Source organism: Drosophila montana, unplaced genomic scaffold, assembly GCF_035044405.1.
Source record: "Drosophila montana isolate Dmon_TW-CO22-7 unplaced genomic scaffold, ASM3504440v1 contig_3733_1, whole genome shotgun sequence".
In the NCBI taxonomy this organism is placed as follows: domain Eukaryota; kingdom Metazoa; phylum Arthropoda; class Insecta; order Diptera; family Drosophilidae; genus Drosophila; species Drosophila montana.
Window position 1 is genome coordinate 3840407 of NW_026998620.1, and position 19923 is coordinate 3860329.

The following is a 19923-nucleotide window of genomic DNA, read 5'->3' on the forward strand; positions in this document are numbered from 1 at the left end:
AACATAAATCAGCACTCGACGATATTTATTGTCCGTTCGTTCCGGCTGCTCATCACGCTTAATTAGCCGCGCCCGGAGACTGCACCTGCACAATCGCATTTTCCGCTGGCGAAAACTCTGCTGCCTAATCGCATTTGGTATTGTGAAAACTTGTAGCACAAATAAACCACCCCGCCGTTTAGGTTTTCGGCCGGAGATTAGACTCATCGTCAAGTGGCTGAAATTACGGCTCAAATATGCAGTCATAGTTGCAGTCGGGTTTTTTTTCGCTTTCACGGGCCCGGGTGACCATTTATCACGGCCGTTGACAATATTACGCTCAAATTAAATGGCGTAATAAAAGGGTGACTTAATTTGTTTTTTCTTTTTTTTTTTTCGTTTTCTGGCCCGGACAGGCGCCGGCACTCACGATTACGGCAGATGAGCTGCGAACACGTGTTTGCTTTCCAATCAAATGCCCGGTCTTCAAAACAACAAATGATTATCTTTCTTGTTATTGAAATTTTGTTTGTCAACCCCCTCCGGCGACGACAATATATGCGGCGGCTGTAAAACGGCAATTACGCGTGTCTAATATAACGGGACCAGGCCTTATAGACCTTATAGACCAGACCCATGTAGATTTGAGTAGCCGATAATGCCTCGCGATTGACGCGTGACGCAATTTGTTTGTCTTTTATTAGCAATTACAGCACAGCTCCCCCATTTTTTATATATTACTCATTGACAATGTTAAAAATATCTGACGAGCTTCTTGAGTAATTCACAGTTTATTTTTGAAGAATATTAATATATAATATAATATATAATATAATATAATAATAATATAACATAATAATAATATAATATATATAATAAATAATATAATATATTTAAATGACTTTAAATTCAGCTCATTTTCTCCAAATTGGGAAACGCATGATGCTATTTCATTAAAGAATTCTAAAAAAAGTTCAAGCAAAAATTAAAAAGTTGATTTAACATTGAAGGATAATTCTCCATTATAGATAGATATATTTATATATATATATATCTAGACAAGCTTTTGCTCTTGAATGCTATCCATCCATTTATATATTCTTTTTAATTTAAACATTATACTTTTAAATTTTTCATCAAAGTACAAAGAATAGTTAATTATTATATAATTAAAAATATTTAAATAATTAATTCCCTATATAGGGTATATTCTGGATGGATATAATTCCTAAACTGAACTGTTTTCAGTTTATGATAAGTATGTAAAAAAAAAAAATAAAATAAATAAAGAAGTTCAAATTTAGCTATATCTCTGTTAACAATGTAAATAGATTTGATTGAAGACTTCGAATATTGACTCGTAAGAAAAATCTATTTCCTCTGCAGTTATTAACGCTTGACAAATGATTTCTACAAAACGATTTAAATTTGTTTCTTTTATTTAGCTTTTAATTTTATAAATTCAATTATATCTAATAAGTTTTTAAAGATCTTTACAATTAGTTTTCTAATTGTAGCCAAAAATATTAATTTTAATTTTAAGCAACCAAATATACTCCTTAGAATTGGATATTTTTTAATAATTATAATTTATAAGTTATCAAATCATTAAAGCAGCTGAATCTGGCCCTATAAGTAGCTTGAAATTTCTTAGCCGAATCCCTATAATTAATTAAATTATACCATAAATGTGCACATGAAAAAACCTTCTGTTTAAAAATGCTTCTATAATTTTTCCTTTTTAATAAGAGCCTATCTGATAAGTTCGCCAACAAAAAAGAAGAAGTTCGTCGAGAAACAAATAGTTACGCCCACAAAAAAAAAAAAAAAAGATGGCGGCGCATGTGACTTATTGATTAAGCGTTATTCATGGCCTGGGCATTAAAATTAATAAACGTTGCCAATGTATGTGCCGACAACAACAACAACAACAATAACAATAACCAGTAACTGGCACTTATATATGTACACCAGCAGCAACCACTACAATAACAACCTTGTCTCGGGGCAATAAAAAATGCCAAGTATATCACAAAATAAGAGCAATAATATTTAATAAATGTGCACACACACACACACAAACACACACACAGAGCATACAATATGTTTTTACTTTGGTGGTTGAATGCGAAAAACCATAAATAAATACAGACACACGCAAAAACACACACACACACGCACACATACAAAAGCGGCGAGCAAGAAGTAAGCGCATAAAAAGATTAAAGCGTGTTGGCATCTCCGTGTCTATATAGGTAGGCAGACTTTCTGTGTATGTGTATATGTGTGCGTGTGTGTGTGCCCTTTTGTTTGAATGCTTGAGCGAGGCGGACTGGGAGGGGGGGTCGGCGGCCAGCTAAACTACGCAACCCTGGCAGGCAGCGCAGCCCAACCCTCATTCTTCATGGCATTTCGGTGAAAAAGAATGCTTTTGATCTTCACAAGCGAATGATTTTTAATATGACTTTTTGCTGCTGATGACGCTGAGGTCGTCTGTTCTTGTTGTTGTTGTTGTTGTTGTTGTCTTGTGCTCTAAAATATGTTTACTATATGCTCAATTCATGCTCGCAGGCAGTCAATCAGTTCGTGTCCTTTAAGGCGATTCGTCTGATTTTAAAATGAATGCAGCATGTAATTAATAAGCTTAATTAAACGGCAATACAAAGTAGTTTATGGCAGACACACATTTGCTCCCACACAGACGCACACACACACACGTTTACATACACACTCCCACACACACACACACAGAGAACCTGCCATGCCTAAAATTAGGCAAGCTCAAAGGGCCTCATTTGCGCCTTGAGGATTTAGTGGGCGGCGAGAGGGGGGGGGGGGTGGCGGCATTACCGCACTGGGATAATGATGCTAATTTGTTGGTTTGGCCAAAAGAGCAAACGGCATGTTTGGAATTTCAATTAATTTCCATAATTTCCAACGCTTTATGAACGAACAGAAGCGAAGCAAATGCTCCGCGTTTACGAGGGTTGGTTTCTTTTTTTCCTTGAGTCGACAACGAGGCGCAACTATTCCCGGTTGCGTCCGTCTGTCTGTCTGTGTGAGTGTGTGCCTGTGTTGGCGCTGCTTCAAGGCGATAAAAGTGTCCTTTTAAAATGGCCTCTTTGCTTACAATATTTAATTTACGTGTATTAATATGAGGCTAAGACTGCGTCAAATCTATATAGAAAGGCGTTGCCTCTGACTGACTGAGTAACTGATTGACTGGTTGACTGAGGGACTGATTGAGTAACTGATTGACTGAGGGACTGACTAATGGGTGATCAATGCACAGTCCAAACGATTTCATATAATTCACCCGTAGTTGTGGAAAATTTGGGGAAAACTTTTGCTTGCAACTTTCTTGCTTTACATCCGGCCAGTTTTGAACTCATTTTCAAAGATATTTGTTGCATGAGACAAAGTTCAAACTTGGTCAGATAAACTTTAACCTTATAAGCCAAGCTCTACAAATGAATAAATAGGTCATATAGCTTCTCATAGTGCCCGCTCTGTTTGTTAGAAAATTATCGATAGTCAGTCCAAGCAATCGATAAAATATCAACTGCCAAGCCGATCGAGCCAGGTAAAATCGCTTCAATCTCAGAGACCATAAGACCTAGAAAAGTGAGCTTTTGGTCTTAGGTTCCGTATGACACGAGGATTTTTCAAATCCTCGATAACTTGCCCAATATCCAGTTAATCGATAAAAATCGATAAAGATAACCTGTTTTTTGACTAGATCTCAAAATTTACAAAGGCAACAAGTTTAGTATATTACCTTTTGTTTGGCATATACAGATCCAGAATAATTCATTTTTTGCATATCTCTCGACGTTCCACCCAAAATTATGTAAATTATTTCTGGGGCATAATCTTGGTCTTTGGTACTTCAATTTAGTTTGATGCCATATTTTCATAATCATGCAAAAGTTAAATATCCCAAGTTAATCAAGAATGCATTATCCATAGTGCAGCGATAAGGGAAAAAGAAGCACAGACGCTGTAAAAAGATGTTCGGGGATTTGTAATGGCAGCCAGGTAGTTACGGGTAAGGGTACGGGTACGGGTATCTTCTAGTCAGGCACTCCCAACTAGAGCACTTTTAAGTAATTCGATATTTATTAGTTTTTTTTGCGATTAATATGTTTAAAATCTAGATTTCTTTTGAAAAATATGCCTTTTTATGCCCTGAACCCATTAAAAATGGGTAAAACGGGGTATAATGTATTTGTGCAAATGTATGTAACAGGCAGAATGAAGCATCTCCGACCGCATAAAGTATATATATTCTTGATCAGCATCATTAGCCGAGTCGATCTAGCCAAGTCCGTCTTTCTGTACGTCTGTCCGTCCGTCTATCCGTCTGTCCGTCTGTCTGTCTGTCTGTCTGTCCGTTTGTCTGTCCGTCCGTCTGTCTGTCTGTCCGTCTGTCAAACGCAAGGATCTCAACACCTATAAGAGCTAGAAAGAGCTGAAATGTTAAACGTAGGTGATCGATCGAACGTAGGTGATCGATAACATGCCCCGTTTCCAAGTAATCGATAAATATCGATATCGAAATCCTGTTATTTGAGCAATTCCGGCAAATAATATGAGCTAGAGTCACCAAACTTGACTTGTAGCTTCTAGAATAGTATATATATATCAAGTATCTTTCATGTAATACCTATCCCCTAGTCGGGAGCTCCCGACTAGAACCACTTTCTTGTTTTTATATTAAATTCTAAAAACTTATAAAATGATTATTTTAAAAAATTTTAAGTGCCAAATAAAGTGGAGAGAAGCCGATTATTTGATGAATTTTTACCCAATTTTTATATATTTTATTCTGCATATGCATACATATATACATATATAATTACGTAGTTATAATAAATAAATATCATTATCTGTAAATAGTCATAATTTCTGGCAATTTCAACTTTTTATTTCAATCATTAATCAATTTTGTGCAATAGTTACCGAGGCTGAGGATGCACTAGAAAATTTTAATTAAATGTTTCTGCGCAATATTGCAATTAAAAACTCGGTTATTATTCGTGGGCAAAAACCAAATAAATTTCTAATTACAACGTCTAACGGCAAAAACAACATTCGCCATTTGCGTATATTTGGCTAAAATTAATTTTTGGGATGAACGCAACATTTTGGCCAAGTGGCCAAAGGCAGGCAAAAACTCATTTCGACAATGGCCACAGTTCCAAATTGGAGTGCAGGCTGTGTCCGACCGCCAGCAGCAGCAGCGGCAGCAGCAATAATAACAGTGCTGCAAAACACGATTTAATTAAAAACTCAAAATGGCCGCTTAGTACCTGCTTTATGTGTGTTTTGATTTGGTGAAGTGGCGCCTGGCGAATCGGGAAATTTGTAAATTGCACTCATTATGGGTTTTGATTTTTGAGTGCCCGATGAGTTTCTAATTAATTTGCCGGGCTAGGCATTTATTGAAAAATGCGCGCATAAAACACAAAAGGGCTTTCACAGCCATCAAATGCTGGCCGAAATAAACCAGATTTAACGGCATTTGTTTCCAGTCCGTGCCCCTCCCCCCTCCCCCATAAAAGCCATAAAAGGAATTCTATACAAATTCATCCAAAAGCGTAAAGAGAAAAAAAATATAACAGCAACAAACACGAGCATACGAAAAAAGAGAGAGAAAAAGAATCGACATTATAAACAACATTATTAAAAACATGCCGCAAATGTTTTGCTGAGCTCAAATTTTTGAGTCCATTTTGTTGTCGGCGCTGGCGGCGCTGGCGAAGCTTTACTAAGCTCATAATGATGTTTGGCTGGCAAATTACTGTTGCTATCTCGCTTGCACATTGTGAGGCTAATAAAATTAAGCGTAGCCAAAAGCGAGAGTAAGAGAGAACATGCGAGAGTAAGAAGAAGGCAGATTTGCCCTGCGTGCGTGTGTGTATGTGTGTGTGTGTGCTTGCCTGTGTGTGTGTGTATGTGTTTGTAGCTGCTGGCAGCATCTGATAACGGTGTGTGTGTGTGTGTGCCTGTGTTTTGCGGCATGCAATAACGTAGTGCAGCTCAATAATAATAAAAATATTTCTGAGAAATGCGGCGCCTTCTTTGAAGCTCAAGCAAGAGGGCCAGGCCGTTGGGCATAAAAACGAAAGGTGTATCAGTGAATGGGAATATGCCCAAATTACCCACACATGTTGAGTGGTAAGGGACTTGAACTAAAAGCATTGTTCTAAATTTAACGAAAGATTTGAAGATAAACATAACCAAGTTGAATCAGAAAAAATCTCTAAAAGCCCTTCAATAAATTCTTATTATGAAAACATAAACAAAAATGTTTTTTGCAATCTATGTATACAGCTTATACTCTTAATTTGAAAGCAATTTGTTTAGATTTCTTCCCCACAACTTCCGCCCCGATAAGTAGGCAACGATTTTTTGTTTACCTTTCAAACGTCTAATGAAACCCGCATTACACTCCTGTGCATTATAACGGTAATTTAATTTGGCTTCACTTTGGCAATTTCTTCCGTTTTCTACGCTCGCTTCATGTTCCTGTTATAATTCATAATGAAAAAAGTTTTTGCATCCGCAAGAGTTTGTTCGGTTGTGTTTCTTTCGCTTTTATATTATATATTTTTATTTGAAAATAAATAAATATTACGACCAGGCCAAAGAAACAGCAACAAGAATTGCATTATTATCATCATTATGATGAGCCGCCTCCGCAAACGGCGAAGTTTATCAAAAGGCAAAGGAACAATGGCGGCGGCAGCGACGGCGACGGCGACGGTGACGGCGACTGAGGCTGCGACGCTTTCTCGTTCCAACTCGCTTCATACAGATGCACGGACACATGCGCAGAAGCAATCTGCACACACACACACACACACCTACACACACGTACACACGCACACTCACATAAATACATGGACCACTTGTAACGTGTGGAATTTTTTTTTTACCCTTAATTCCCATGACGCAAACAATGCAAAAAATATTAAAATTGCGGTAAATAAACAAATTTTGAGATAATGAAATATATATATACATACGTTTGCCATTTACTAGCCTCACTCACACACGCTCAATTTCGTTTGTGTATATACTTGTTGTGCTTTCGTGTCTGTGTGTGTGTGCTCTGTGCAGCTCTGTGCTCTCTCGCTCTCACTGCCGCATGCCCGATTTGCTGTTTCTCTGCCGCGCGGGCAGCCATTGCCCGCACCATGCCAAGTGGCTGCCCAATTCTTGTGGGTACATTAGCACTAATGATGATTGAAACGACAAACGTGTCGCCTCGGCCTGGGCCTCAGAGAAAGAAAGTGAGAGAGAGAGACGGAGAGAGAGAGAGAAATTCCAGGCTTTGATTTAAAATTTGTATCTCTTGGCGGGGATTTAAAGTTCATCGAGCGACAAGATGGGCGCACATGCATGCTCCACGTCCGACCGACAGACCGACAGACCGACCGTCCGACCGACTTGGTATTCGATTTTTCTTTTCGTGCCGCTTTCCTTTTTGCATTGATTCACTTTGATGGGCGCTAATTGGGGTTTTTGTGGTGGTAATGATCGTTGGCATTTTGTGTAGTTTATCAAGTAGTAAATTTAAAACTTTGCTTTTTAAATTTACAGCGAACAAACATTTTAGCTGTCTAGACTTTCTGCTCAAAAATTGAATAGACTTTTCGATTAGTTGAAGATGTGTCGAAAAGTTGATGTGTGCAAGGTTGTCTTAAAAATAAGATTACATTTTATTTAAACATCAAAAAGATTTTTTGTTCAGACTTTTAGATAAACTGAAATTAATTAATTAGATGGAAGAGCACGTAATTGTTGTAAGTATTTATATTGCGGAAAAAGCGCACTGTAATATTATTTTCAAATTAATTTACATTTCAAATGGAATTCGAATATTGTAACTATACCAAGATAATTAAAAAATTATATAATCTTATGTTTTATATTATTAAAGTTTATTACTTTTTTCTTGAATCCAGGCTTCAAATGGAATTCGAATAGTTATAAACTGGCATAAGATAATTTTAAAATTATATAATTTTCTTTCTTATATCTTTTAAGATATTTAACACGAATTAATATTATAGATATGAATATTTGTCTAACGAACTTCAGATTTTTACTTTTGAGATCTTGAATCCAGACTTTGAATATTCGAATTCGAATATTATAATTGTTATAAAATAATTTGAAAATTATATAATATTATTTTTTATATATTTTAAGATATTTAACTCAAATTAATATTATAGATATGAATATTTGTCTAACGAACTTCAGATTTTTACTTTTGAGATCTTGAATCCTGGCAACACGTTCCACACGACCTTCTATATATATATATAGATATGCTTGTACGTATTCCTCATAAAATTATGTGTTCGCTTATTGCCTAATTAATTGTGAAGTCTAACGGCGTTTATCTTACTGCTCGTTGCGCTCCTTAATCATAAAATGTTATTAATACTGCGACGCCATATTGTTTTGCCACTTTGGCACCGCCCAACCACCCAACCACCCCCTCACCCGGCAAGCAGCCAATTATCCATTTATTTCATAATTTCAATAACTTTTCATACACTCGCTTACGAGAAGAGCTGTCCCAGGGCAAAGCAGAGCAGAGCAGAGCAAAGCAGAGCAGAGCAGAGCAGCCGGCGGCGGGATGGATGGATGAGAGCTGCGATAGGTGGATGGGTTGGTGGGTGGTGGGTTGCGTTGGTGGGTTGCGTTTTTATGTAACTGCTGGTGGTTGCTCCTGACAATCTGAATGATGATGATGTTCCGGCTCTTCCTGCTGCTGCTGCTGCTGCTGTAAATCCCGGAAAAAGGCAGCAACAAGCAGGATGAGAGCCGCAGCCCACACGTACACATGAGAAAAATCACAGCCACAAAGCACACGCACACACACGCCCAGAGACACTAACACACACAGACAGATACACACACTGAGACACGCTTGCCGAGCAAAGCTGCGCTGCTGTCGCCGACGTCGACGTCGGCGTCGCCTCCTGCTGCAGCAGATAATGTAAAAATTGTATGGCCAGCAAATTTTTGAATTCAGTTGAGCTTGCAACACGTTCCCGTTCGCATGCGGCCTTCAAGCGCAGCGCAGATTTTCCCGTTTTCCCGACAATTCGTCTTCCACGACTTCAACTTCAGCTGTAATTGTCGAAACGCGCGCAATAAAGTAGGCAGCAATTTTTCCCGTCGGCCAATTGAGACTTTGAATTTAGTGGTAAAGTGAAAAAGTGCATCAAATGAAAACAAAATGAAACGTTGATCAGAAAACTATATAGCATTAACGGGAACTAACGGTTCCCAATTTTTGGATAACAGTAAAAAGAAACGAAACTTTAAAGCGTTTTAGCTTTGGACTTAAAAGGTTTGTTTGCCAATATTCCCGAATATTATCATAAAAAAAGTATTCATACTTTTAAAAGTAACCTTATAAACCTTTGGAAAGTTTCCTAAATTTAACTTGGAACTTAGGTCGTATGACCGATAATGTCTCGGAAATTTCTTGAACAATTATTAAACCGAGAAAATTTAGAATTTTCTATGGTTGTTTGGCATAAAACTAATCTTCACCGAAGTTTTGTTTTGCTCTCTTTATGTTTCCCAAATTGTTTTTGAATGAGTTAAAGATTCAGTTAAGATAATAAATGTATAACATCTGTCTGATAGCAACCAATTTTGAAAAGAAAATATCATTAAAAGAGATTCGAATCGATACAATAAAAAATTCCATTCAACATGATTTTCTGTTAATCGTTCATTAACATTAGATAAGTTCTAGCCATATCAGTCTATTCGTATATATAAAAGCGACAATCTTGAAATGTATATAATATGCTCTCCTGTTTTTAAAGTAGCACCTCTTAGGTATCAAAATTTGATAGTAAAGTTTTCACAGCAAATTCAAATAAATACAAACTCCAATTGGCATAAACGAATATTCTATGGCCTAATAAGATATACTCAAGGAAATTTCAAGATCGGTTAATATATGATCATATAAACGCGAGTGCACTGTATTCATTATTGTAATCTATAAATAGAATTGTGATTGCGATTATATAATATTTACATTTTTTTCTCCAAGAGTCCATTATAGTGTGGCGCCTAGGCATGAGGCGATTGCATTTGCTTTAGTCGGCTCATGCGGGTGCGAGTTCAAACCCGGCAAAAGGAATTGATATTTTACTTACATTTTTCATTAATAATGCTTTTTTAGCCATTGACTAGTTTTAAAAAAATATATTTTTTGCTTAAAGTTTGAGGAAACAAGCGCAGGCTTTGGTAGACTGAGGTTTAGGGTAAATCCTATTTGGGCACTCTCGCCTAGAACACTTCTATATGTTTTATAATAAGGTATTTTTTCAATTTTTTCAATCTTATATATGTTAAAGATCGGTAGCTACAATATAGACATGTTCCTCTCTACATTCTACTTAGGCATCTATTGATATAGGCTCAGATACTCGGATCGGATGACTTGTGTACAATAGGGATTTGCGAACATATTTTATAAGGCTTTGTTCAGTAGTTGTTTTTTCTATATCCTCGTAGCCCTTCAATACAGTTAAGTGCAATAAAATTATATTAATTAACTAGCGGGTACAACCCGGCCTTGCCCGTGGCACGTATGTTATAAGATCAATGTTCTCAAACAAATTTGAAATGATTTCGAAACTGATCGGACGGTAAACAAATAACTTTCATACAAACGTTTTCCGCCAATTTACCACTGTTGCGAGTGAAATTTCCCAAATCGCTGAAACACGTACTCATTACATTTTTATGTATACCTTTGAAAATAAGTTTGAAGCAAATCGGACACAATTAAAAACTTCGCAATAAAAAATCTTTGAGTCGCATTCCACCCGAAAATGTTTGAATTCTGCGAAAAGTGTGAAACACGTATCAAATGATTTTTCTTATAGATCTCTGGAAATGAATTTAAGCGCGAAACGTCACCCACCAAATCTTTGACCTCCATTTCCACCAAGGAGGAACGGATTTTTCGAAAACTGTAAAACACCCCTCAAATGAATTTGAACAAAGATCTTTGAAAATAAGTTTGAGGCCAATCGGATGGTAAACAAAAAAGATACATACAAACGTTTTTCGCGATTTTTCCACACTTGCGGGTGGAATTTCCCGAAATCCCGTCTTAACGTGCACCTACATCACATTAGGTAGCTACATTGAAAATTTCAGCTTCCTAGCTCTTACGGTTTGGGCTGTGCGTTGATCACCAATCAGTCAGTCAGTCAGTCAGTCAGTCAGTCAGTCAGTCAGACAGTCAGTCAGGACAAACAGTTTTATATATAGAGATAATAATAGATCGTCTTATATTCGTTTTGATTATTGATCAAAGCTTAGAAATAAAGTTTTATAGGCACATCTCGATTAAACTTAATATGGGGAAAAAGATATTGAGGCTTTAATCAAATGTCTGTAACGGGCAGAAGGAGGCTTCTCCGATCCCAGAAAGTATATACAGTGAAAACTCTCTTGGACGGACAGCGATGCTCAGGAGATTCTTGTCCGCTCAAGAAAAGTGTCCGCCTCATGGAGGGGGAACAGGTTTGGCCTGTTTGAGTTAAAATGTCCGCCCTAGAGGGGCGTCCGCCTAAGAGGAGTGTACGTTATAAGAGGTTACATTGTGAAAAAAATATGCTTAAAATTAATTAGAGATAAAGTCTAAGGCTTTGATATTTACACACATTTGGCTGACATTTTAAAACCCTGATTATTTTATACAAATTAAAAAGGGTTCTTCAAAGCTATTCAGGTAGGAACTTTCCAATAAGAAAGAAGAATCTCAGGTGCAACAAGAGCTAGAAAGCGGAGTGTGTGTCCTTTTGTATATACATATATAGGAAGTGATAATCTTTTTACAGGATATCTCATAGTCGAGCACTCCTCTCTATGGAAGATGCAATTTACATTTATTTGCAATTATGTGTATGAAGTATCTTCTAAAGAGGATTCAATTTCGAATCTGAGGCAGTTTAATACATTAACTAAACTGGAATGGAATATGTTAGAAATAAAAAAAAATGCCTAAATGTTGCAGTCGGGCTTATTCGATACCAAGTTAAGCTAAGTACAGTTCAAGAATTATTTAAGAATTTTTTTCTCTTTCCCTCTCTCTTTCTCTCGATCTTCAAAAAAAGGTCTTCCGCAGTTCACCTGGCAAATTTAATCACATGAGCACCTTAAACAGTCGGAAATATAGATTTTCCCTATTTTTCCATCCAAAAATATCGTAGTACTGTCTTAGCCGGGTTGACGAGTATTTATTTTAAGTTTTGAGACTTTACCTTTGATATTGCAAACAATCCGTATTCTCTTTTTTAATATTTCTTTAACAAAGTATTAAATGTTACGCTTTAGCTATATGTTTTTATCTGAGGATCTATGAGGAAATACACAAAGATCGGAATATGTTGTTCATATAGAGAATATCTTACCACATATTCTTTATTTCAATTTCATCATTTTCCGAACAAGAAAGTCGTTGATTCTTTAATTTGTCTGTATTTGTAATGTTTTTAATCACCTAATGCAAAGTTTGTCAAATCCATGTATTTTTTAGTTAATTTTTAGGGAGATCAAACACAAACATTTTGCAATTAAATATTTTTTTAAGGGTCTGTATTTGTGTTTTGAGATATTAAACAACAATATTTAGCTTAACACAAATTTGCACCTATTTATTTTCTTGGCATGCCATCGATTTTATTTGCGAAATTAGTTGAACTTGGCAGCTGGGACTTAATGCGATTAGCACCATCTATCCACAATTATTTGTACTATATTCCTTAATGAACCCAATTTATTCAATGCGAGCCACACGACTTGACCACGTTTATACTCATGTGTGTGTGTGTGTGTGTATGTGTCTTCACATTTATATATATTTGGGATTGTCTGGCTATCCGTTGGATATTTAACGCACCTGACCAACAGCAGCAACAATTAAGCAGCAAACTGTGACAAAGTCTCAATTAGGCTATCAAATTGCCAGCAGGGACAGCGACAGCAGCCGAGCGGGTCAGATGTACTATGGAGAGAGTGAGATAGATAGAGCGTGAACGAGAGGAGGTGAAAAGCATTGCAATTAAGTGCAATGAATGCACTCACTCTGCGACTGAGTGTGTGTGTGTGCGTGTGTGTGTGTTTCTCTGCCTGTGCGTGTGTATGTGTGTGAATGTGTAAAGCAGTCTGCGGTCATTTGCAGCTTTATTTGCCTGGCTCAACCAGTTGTTGCTGCCGACCATTCATTGCTGGGTCAATTGTTTGACTAAGCTGCATTTAGAGATTCTTGACTAAGGTTTAAGCTACCGACGGGTGCTCTTACATTTCCATTTCCATTTCCATTCCCACTTCGCTTCAAGAAGCTCCGATTTCAGGCGCTGGCCGATGTGTGCTTGCGGCGGCTGGCCAAGTGCCACTTAATTGTGGGCATAATCAGGGCCAGAGACAATTGCAATTGCAATTGCAATTGCAGTCGTTGACACCTGAATGCCATGCGGCTGACCAAGCCGGCGACAAGTTAACATTTAACATTGCTCTCGCATTTTTCAGCTAACCAACAAGTGAGACGGAGGTGACGACCATCTCGGAATTGCCGCTGCCGACTTGTGCCAAATACTAAGCATGTTGCAGAATCCTTCCAAATATCACGCAAATCCCTTGTCACACTTTCTGGCATTGCATAACACACAAGCCAACAGTGTTGCACAAGCACACGCACACGCACACGGGCATGGACAAGGACATGGACATGGGCATGGACATGGACAGTTGCAACCGCATCATGCACTGCCTTCGGCGGCGCTGGCTGCTGCAGCGGCGGCAGCTGCAGTGACGGCGGCGGGTCAAAGTTCGTATCAAATGGAGCTGCAGTCAAACCAACAGCAGCAGCAGCAGCAACAACAACACCAACAGCAGCAGCAGCAGCAGCAGCAGCAGCAACTTCCTATTGGCCTCCCAACACCCACACAGACACAGGCGGACACACACAACCAGCACAGGGAGCAGCAGCTGGCGACTGCGACGTCGCACGCGCAGCTCATTGAAGCGGCCGCGGCGCATACCTCCCTCGATGTGGGCAAGTCGTTTACAATAGCCGCCATTTTGGGTCTGCAACAACAGAGCAAGGACTATAATAATGCCATTAATCTGTCGCTCAATGGCGGCAACTCAGCGGGGGGCGGTGCAGATGTCCTCGACCAGGATAACAATAACAGCAAGTTCTACAATAACAACAACAACAACAACAATAACAACAACAACAGCTATGGCACTAGCAACAACAACAACAACAACAACAACAGCCAAAGTGTAAATAACTTTAATTGTGATAGCAGCGGCAGTCGCTACCTGGCCACAGTGCAACATCCGCATCCGCATACACATCCTCACTCCCATTCCCACTCCCACTCGCAACAGCGTGCGAATTTTGCTGCTGCCGCTGTCGTCGCCGCCGCCGTCAGCGGTGCGCCCTCCGCATTGCAGAGCCTTCAACAGCTCCACCAACATCACGCTCAGCAGGCATCGCTCAGTTTCCAACGGGACAAACTCAAGTCGGGTAAGTCAAGCAGTGTTGTCAAATAGCTAAATGCAATGTTAGAAATAGCTACAAATTAGCAATCAACAGAGTTGCTAATACTTATATCAATGGATATGCCAAAAACCAGCTAAATCAATTTAACTTTTGGCTATTTCCGGCTGAAGAACTCAGAACATAGCCAAACTAAGCTAGAAACTAGCTGAATTGGCAACACTGAAGTCAAGCCGAATCAGAACACTTTTATTTATTTTCTTTTATTTTTCGCACAGACTCCCAGAAGAAAAGCGCACTGAAGAATAAGCGAGTGCGAACTATTTTCACACCGGAGCAGCTGGAATGCCTGGAGGCGGAATTCGAGCGCCAACAATATATGGTCGGTCCGGAGCGTCTATACCTGGCACACACGCTCAAGCTGACGGAGGCTCAGGTGAAAGTCTGGTTTCAAAATCGTCGCATTAAATGGCGCAAACATCACCTGGAGCTCACACAACAGCGTCTGGCGCTAATCCGACAAACGCAATTGCCCGGCGGAGCGGCAACAGCAGCGGCTCCATCAACAACCACCGCCGTGGAGCTGCCATTGACCGCCGGCTGCAGCACGGCCTCGCCTAGCCTGCTGGAGGAGGACAACGACAACGACAACGAGGACAGTAAACAATCGCTTTCTCTGCCGTTACGTCCATTGAGCCGGGCGGCATCCGAATCTGATTTATCCATATGCAATGATTCTCTAGATCTGGACGGCGATAGTCTTATGGATGGCAGTGAGGAGGCATAAACATAATCTGTGCAGCCTCAATTGTAAATATAGCGAAATAAATATGTACAATACGCAATAATTTAAGTATTTAACATTTCCAATTTAATCATTTTTCATCATCTCGCAGTGTCTCCATATCAGATTGATTTCGGAATTTTCGAATTTATGGAATGTATATTTCTCCAGAACTATTGAAAGATTTCTACCGAATAATTGTTGATTTACCGAATAATTTAAAACTTAGTATAATTTAATATTTATATATTTAATATTTATTTTATTTTTATACAAAACAATTTTAATTTGTCGACATAATCTTGAAGTCTGAGTTTTTCCTCTTTAACAGAGAGTTTAAATTTTTCGGGCCAGGAAACGGAAATATTAGATTTTAGCTTTAATATAGCTTTAATAATCCAGGCGATTATAAATGTATTAACCGATATTTTTATTAGCTTTTACGCCACTTTCGAAAGTACTAAAAATGTTTAAATTTAGTTTTAAGTTTTTTGTAAATATTTATAAGTTATATTATATATTTATTTTTATTCATTATATTTTCATATTGATATCATTTCGTTTTGTTTATTTTATTTAATTTTTTAAAAGTGTATTATAATATTGTTGCGTAGTTTGAAATGCTTGCAAGAATGACTCTTGGAAACGAGTATCTCAGTTTATAAGCTGTTTTGGTAAAAACTTTGAATGGATCGGTCTATTTGCTGCAATCAGTCGGTCGGATTGAACTATCTTATCATATGGTTACAATATATAACTCCGAATGAAATATAAAATTATTTAGACTATGCAACAGGATCTAATAGCGTTGGATGAAACCGATATTTATTGATAGACTTGGAGCCCCAATTTTATTAATTTATTGGGGATTGGGCTACATAACTAAATCCCAACCGACCTTAAAAAGTTCAAAGTTAAAGGAAATTCAATAGGCATACCAACAATTATACATTATACAAAGAGGTTAAGCAAATATTCAATTTTTATTAGGAAAAATATGAAAAAATTGAAAAAACAAATCCGTAAGACTGACAGAGAAGCAGGTTCATAATGATACATTTAATACGCTTCAGATAAGCTATTGCTTGTTTAATTCTGTAGACAAACAAATATGTTAAAGACTTTCAAGCAACTAGCTAAGATCTGAATTTTTATATAAGAACTTTGTTTTCGACCCTTGCCAGCTATACGATATGATGGTCCGATATTGATAAGCTTTTGCACATATGTGAGAAGTATAATGAAACAATTGAATGCCAAATTAAAATTAATGTCTTAAGATATTTATTGCAAGTGAATCGCTTTCCTTAAGTGATTTATATAATTCTATAACTATTCATTTTCAATTCAGAAAAAGTCTGATTTCGTAAGAATTATGCTTAGCATTTACAAATAGATTTCTTTACTTAGAAAGACTTGCGTACATTTGCAATTATCACATATGAAATGAGTTGGTTTATTGTTGTGTTTCCGACATGACTCTGTCGTAGCAGGACAGATGCACGACTTGGCCATCCGGATAGCGCACAAATGCAGATTGATTGGCAAAGCGCTTCTTGCACTCCGGACACACAGTCGACTCATTCATTTCAAAGCTCTTCCTCTTCTCCTGCTCGATGGCCGCGTCCAGGCGCGCCGCCTCCGCTTGTAGAAGTCCGCGCATAATTTGGCGCTGGTGGCTTTCGGCCATCTGCGTGCGCACTACAGTCTCAAAATAGTTTTTCAACTCATGCATGTAAATATCGTCGGGCAGATACTGCAAACAAAGTAATAATTGCAATAGGAAGAGTCATTGGTTAATGCGGCAAACAAGTCCAACTCACTTCCAAAATCATAGCTGGGTCAATTTTCACAGTATAGGTATTTAGCAGGTGCAATGCCACTTCCTTGTTTGGTCTGAGGAAGTCAGGATGCATGGTCACGCCCTCGTAGGGGGGTTGAGGTACTGGATTCAGTATGATCTGGAGCAGTATATTAAACACCTCTTTGTCCTGTTCATAGTTTGCCTCCGCGTAGTCTTTGGCCTTATCTACATCACCCAACACCTGTATGTATATGGCCAGTACCTTATCATGCTTTTTGAGGCGGCCTAGAATTATTGCACGCTCCTCTAGCAGTACGGTGGTGGGAAAGTGTTCCAGTACGTGATCTGGGGAGTAATATTGAGAGTCCACTAGCAGCTTATTCATCTTGGCGCGCAAGGGCTGCAGCTCGGGTGTTTCTTTTCTGTTAATCAGCGAATACATGAAATCAATTTGCAAAGAAAGAAAATCAGAATATCTACTTACCCCTCAGCCTGCTGAGGGAGCAAGCGCTGCACTTGCTCGCTGTACTGCCTAAGAAGTGCATTGTGGCGCAGTGTATTGGTGTCAGCCCACTCGTTGATGACATGCTCCAAGTAGGGTATAACGAGACTTTTGTGTTTGCTCACCAAAAAGTCAAGAACTTTGGCACGAGGCAGCGCCTCCACTGCGATCAGCTCATCGGTGAATATTGTTAGACCTTCCTCCGGATTCTCTGTTAATACCCAGTCGGCAAATTCGAAAATTAAGGGAAGATTGTCGGCGCCCAGGCCCTGAAGATAAGTAATGGTGCGTTTAAGACCCTGCAAAACAGATCCCTCAACTTTCGCTTGTTCCTTTAGAAGCGTCAAAGCTTTCTTGTGCTTTCCTTTTCCATCATAGAGAATGATAAGTTCGGATAGTTTGTTATTTTTTTTGAGCATTTTCTCTGATTCCTCTAGGTGACATTGGTTAAGGCGCAACAGGGGCGCAACCAGCGCATCATTTGTCTTCAGATAGCACTTGAGCAGCGTGGTGTCAATTATCTCGAGCAGGGACTTGGAGCTGCCCTTGGTATCGAGCAATTTGACCACCTCTCGTTGACGTGCTTGTGCCAGAAACTCAATAAGCGCCAAGTACGCATTTTCTAGCTCATGATCCTCCAGTTTTGGTACACTGGACGTCGGTACTGCAGCATCTGCAGTGGTTTTCGGTTCCGGCACGAGGCTAGGGAAGAGGCGTATCACATCGTAGGGATCGATGGCGGCTTTCTCGAATTCCTTCATGGCAGCTGAAAATTCTTTATTGGTAAACAACTCTTTGGCATATAGCATATGTATCGAGCGCACGGTCTGTGCTTTATCGGTGGCTTTTTCGTCGGAAATTTCCTGGAAATGTATGCAATATTATACAGCTACAGCTATAATAGAATCATATTCAGGCCAAACTAACCGTCAGTTCGATTGCCAGTTGAAATTTCTTTTGCTGCAATAACTCCTCGCGCTGCGTTGGAATGTCCACGAGTCGTATGCACCACAGCTCAGATGAAGCGGCGGCAAAGATGGTGCCCTTATCGGAGCGAACAAGAAATCTGGTGTTCTTTAGCTCCGGCATTGACTGCACAAACGTGTCCTTGCCCACCAAGCTACGCACCTCGATGGCATTTTTAATGCGCCCCACAGCAAATGGCTCATCCCAAACTGTGATGTTGTGATATTGTTAGTGTCATCATATAATGCATAAGGTAGCAAAATTACCCAAGCCCAAAAGCGGACTTGTCCACGGCGTCAACGTTGTCTTGTTGTTCATTCCACCGTCAGCACAACCGTCTTTGGATTTATATTGGGCGAGATCAATGAGCATTAGGTAGTTTTCCTTAGATATGCCTAGCATGCTATTACGCATTAAGCAAATGTTGGGCTCCTGGCTTAGAGTGGAGGACGTAAGTATGAGCTTGTACATCTTTGGCGGATTGCTGGATATCTGGCAGGGGAGTATAAGGAACAGTTATAATTATATCAATTATAAACATTAATATCGAGAAATGTTACTAACATCGTATAGAACGTATTCATTTTTGTAGCCAACACAAACGAGTTGGTTAACCCAGCACATTGCCTTGGGCACATCAATTAGTTCGATGGCCAGCTGCAGAGATGCGAGCTGATCCTTTTTCCAAAAGAAAAACACCAATTGACGCTTTATAGCACAACCGATTCGTATAAACGTCGCCACTTCGCCCGTTGTCGATTTGCGTGTGTCCACATCCATGGTAAACAACGTACAGCCCTTTGTCTCTAGAGATTTATGTATAAATTCGAAATTGTTCTCGATCCGGCTTATATCGCACACATGAATCATATTGTCGGTCAATACAAATAGCAAATTCTCCGGGGAAACCACCTCCATTTGGGCAATGGGTTTCTTGCTAAAATTGTTGTTGAACATTCGCATATCCACGCCCGTTTGCGTTTCTACTGCGTACATGATGAGCTGACCGCTCCTGGTGCCCAAAATGACTTGGTTACCTGCTTAAACAACGGTAAGCCATTTATTGATTTTAATTTACATATCTACGGTAGTAACTCACCGTATGCTGCAATAGCTTCAATCTGAACTCCTTGCTTCAGTATTGACTGCACATTGTAGGCCTTATGCATTTTGCTTTTAAATTGGCATAAATGCTTTAGCGCAAACCAAACAAAAATCGACTTTAGGCAAAAAAACACCTAAAGCCCAGCCCAGTTTTGCAAAACAGCTGTAAAATTACCCACACACGAGACATGTGTATGTATTGTAGCATCTGCGCA

General features: G+C 38.9%; 2 protein-coding genes across 2 annotated transcripts; one reads left to right on the top strand and one right to left on the bottom strand.

Moving 5' to 3' along the window:
• Nucleotides 1–13641: 13641 nt before the first annotated feature.
• On the top strand, nucleotides 13642–15409 carry LOC135436500 (GATA zinc finger domain-containing protein 10). The gene is made up of 2 exons (XM_064694116.1): nucleotides 13642–14575; nucleotides 14827–15409. The coding sequence occupies exons 1-2, from the start codon at nucleotides 13642–13644 to the stop codon at nucleotides 15333–15335; spliced, it is 1443 nt and encodes a 480-aa protein (XP_064550186.1). The 3' UTR covers nucleotides 15336–15409.
• A 1184-nt stretch (nucleotides 15410–16593) lies between these two features.
• Nucleotides 16594–19879, bottom strand: Vps39 (vacuolar protein sorting 39). The gene is made up of 7 exons (XM_064693371.1): nucleotides 19704–19879; nucleotides 19169–19641; nucleotides 18871–19096; nucleotides 18566–18813; nucleotides 17621–18501; nucleotides 17156–17558; nucleotides 16594–17088 (listed from the first exon to the last, which is right to left on the bottom strand). The coding sequence occupies exons 1-7, from the start codon at nucleotides 19771–19773 to the stop codon at nucleotides 16789–16791; spliced, it is 2601 nt and encodes an 866-aa protein (XP_064549441.1). The 5' UTR covers nucleotides 19774–19879; the 3' UTR covers nucleotides 16594–16788.
• Nucleotides 19880–19923: the final 44 nt, after the last annotated feature.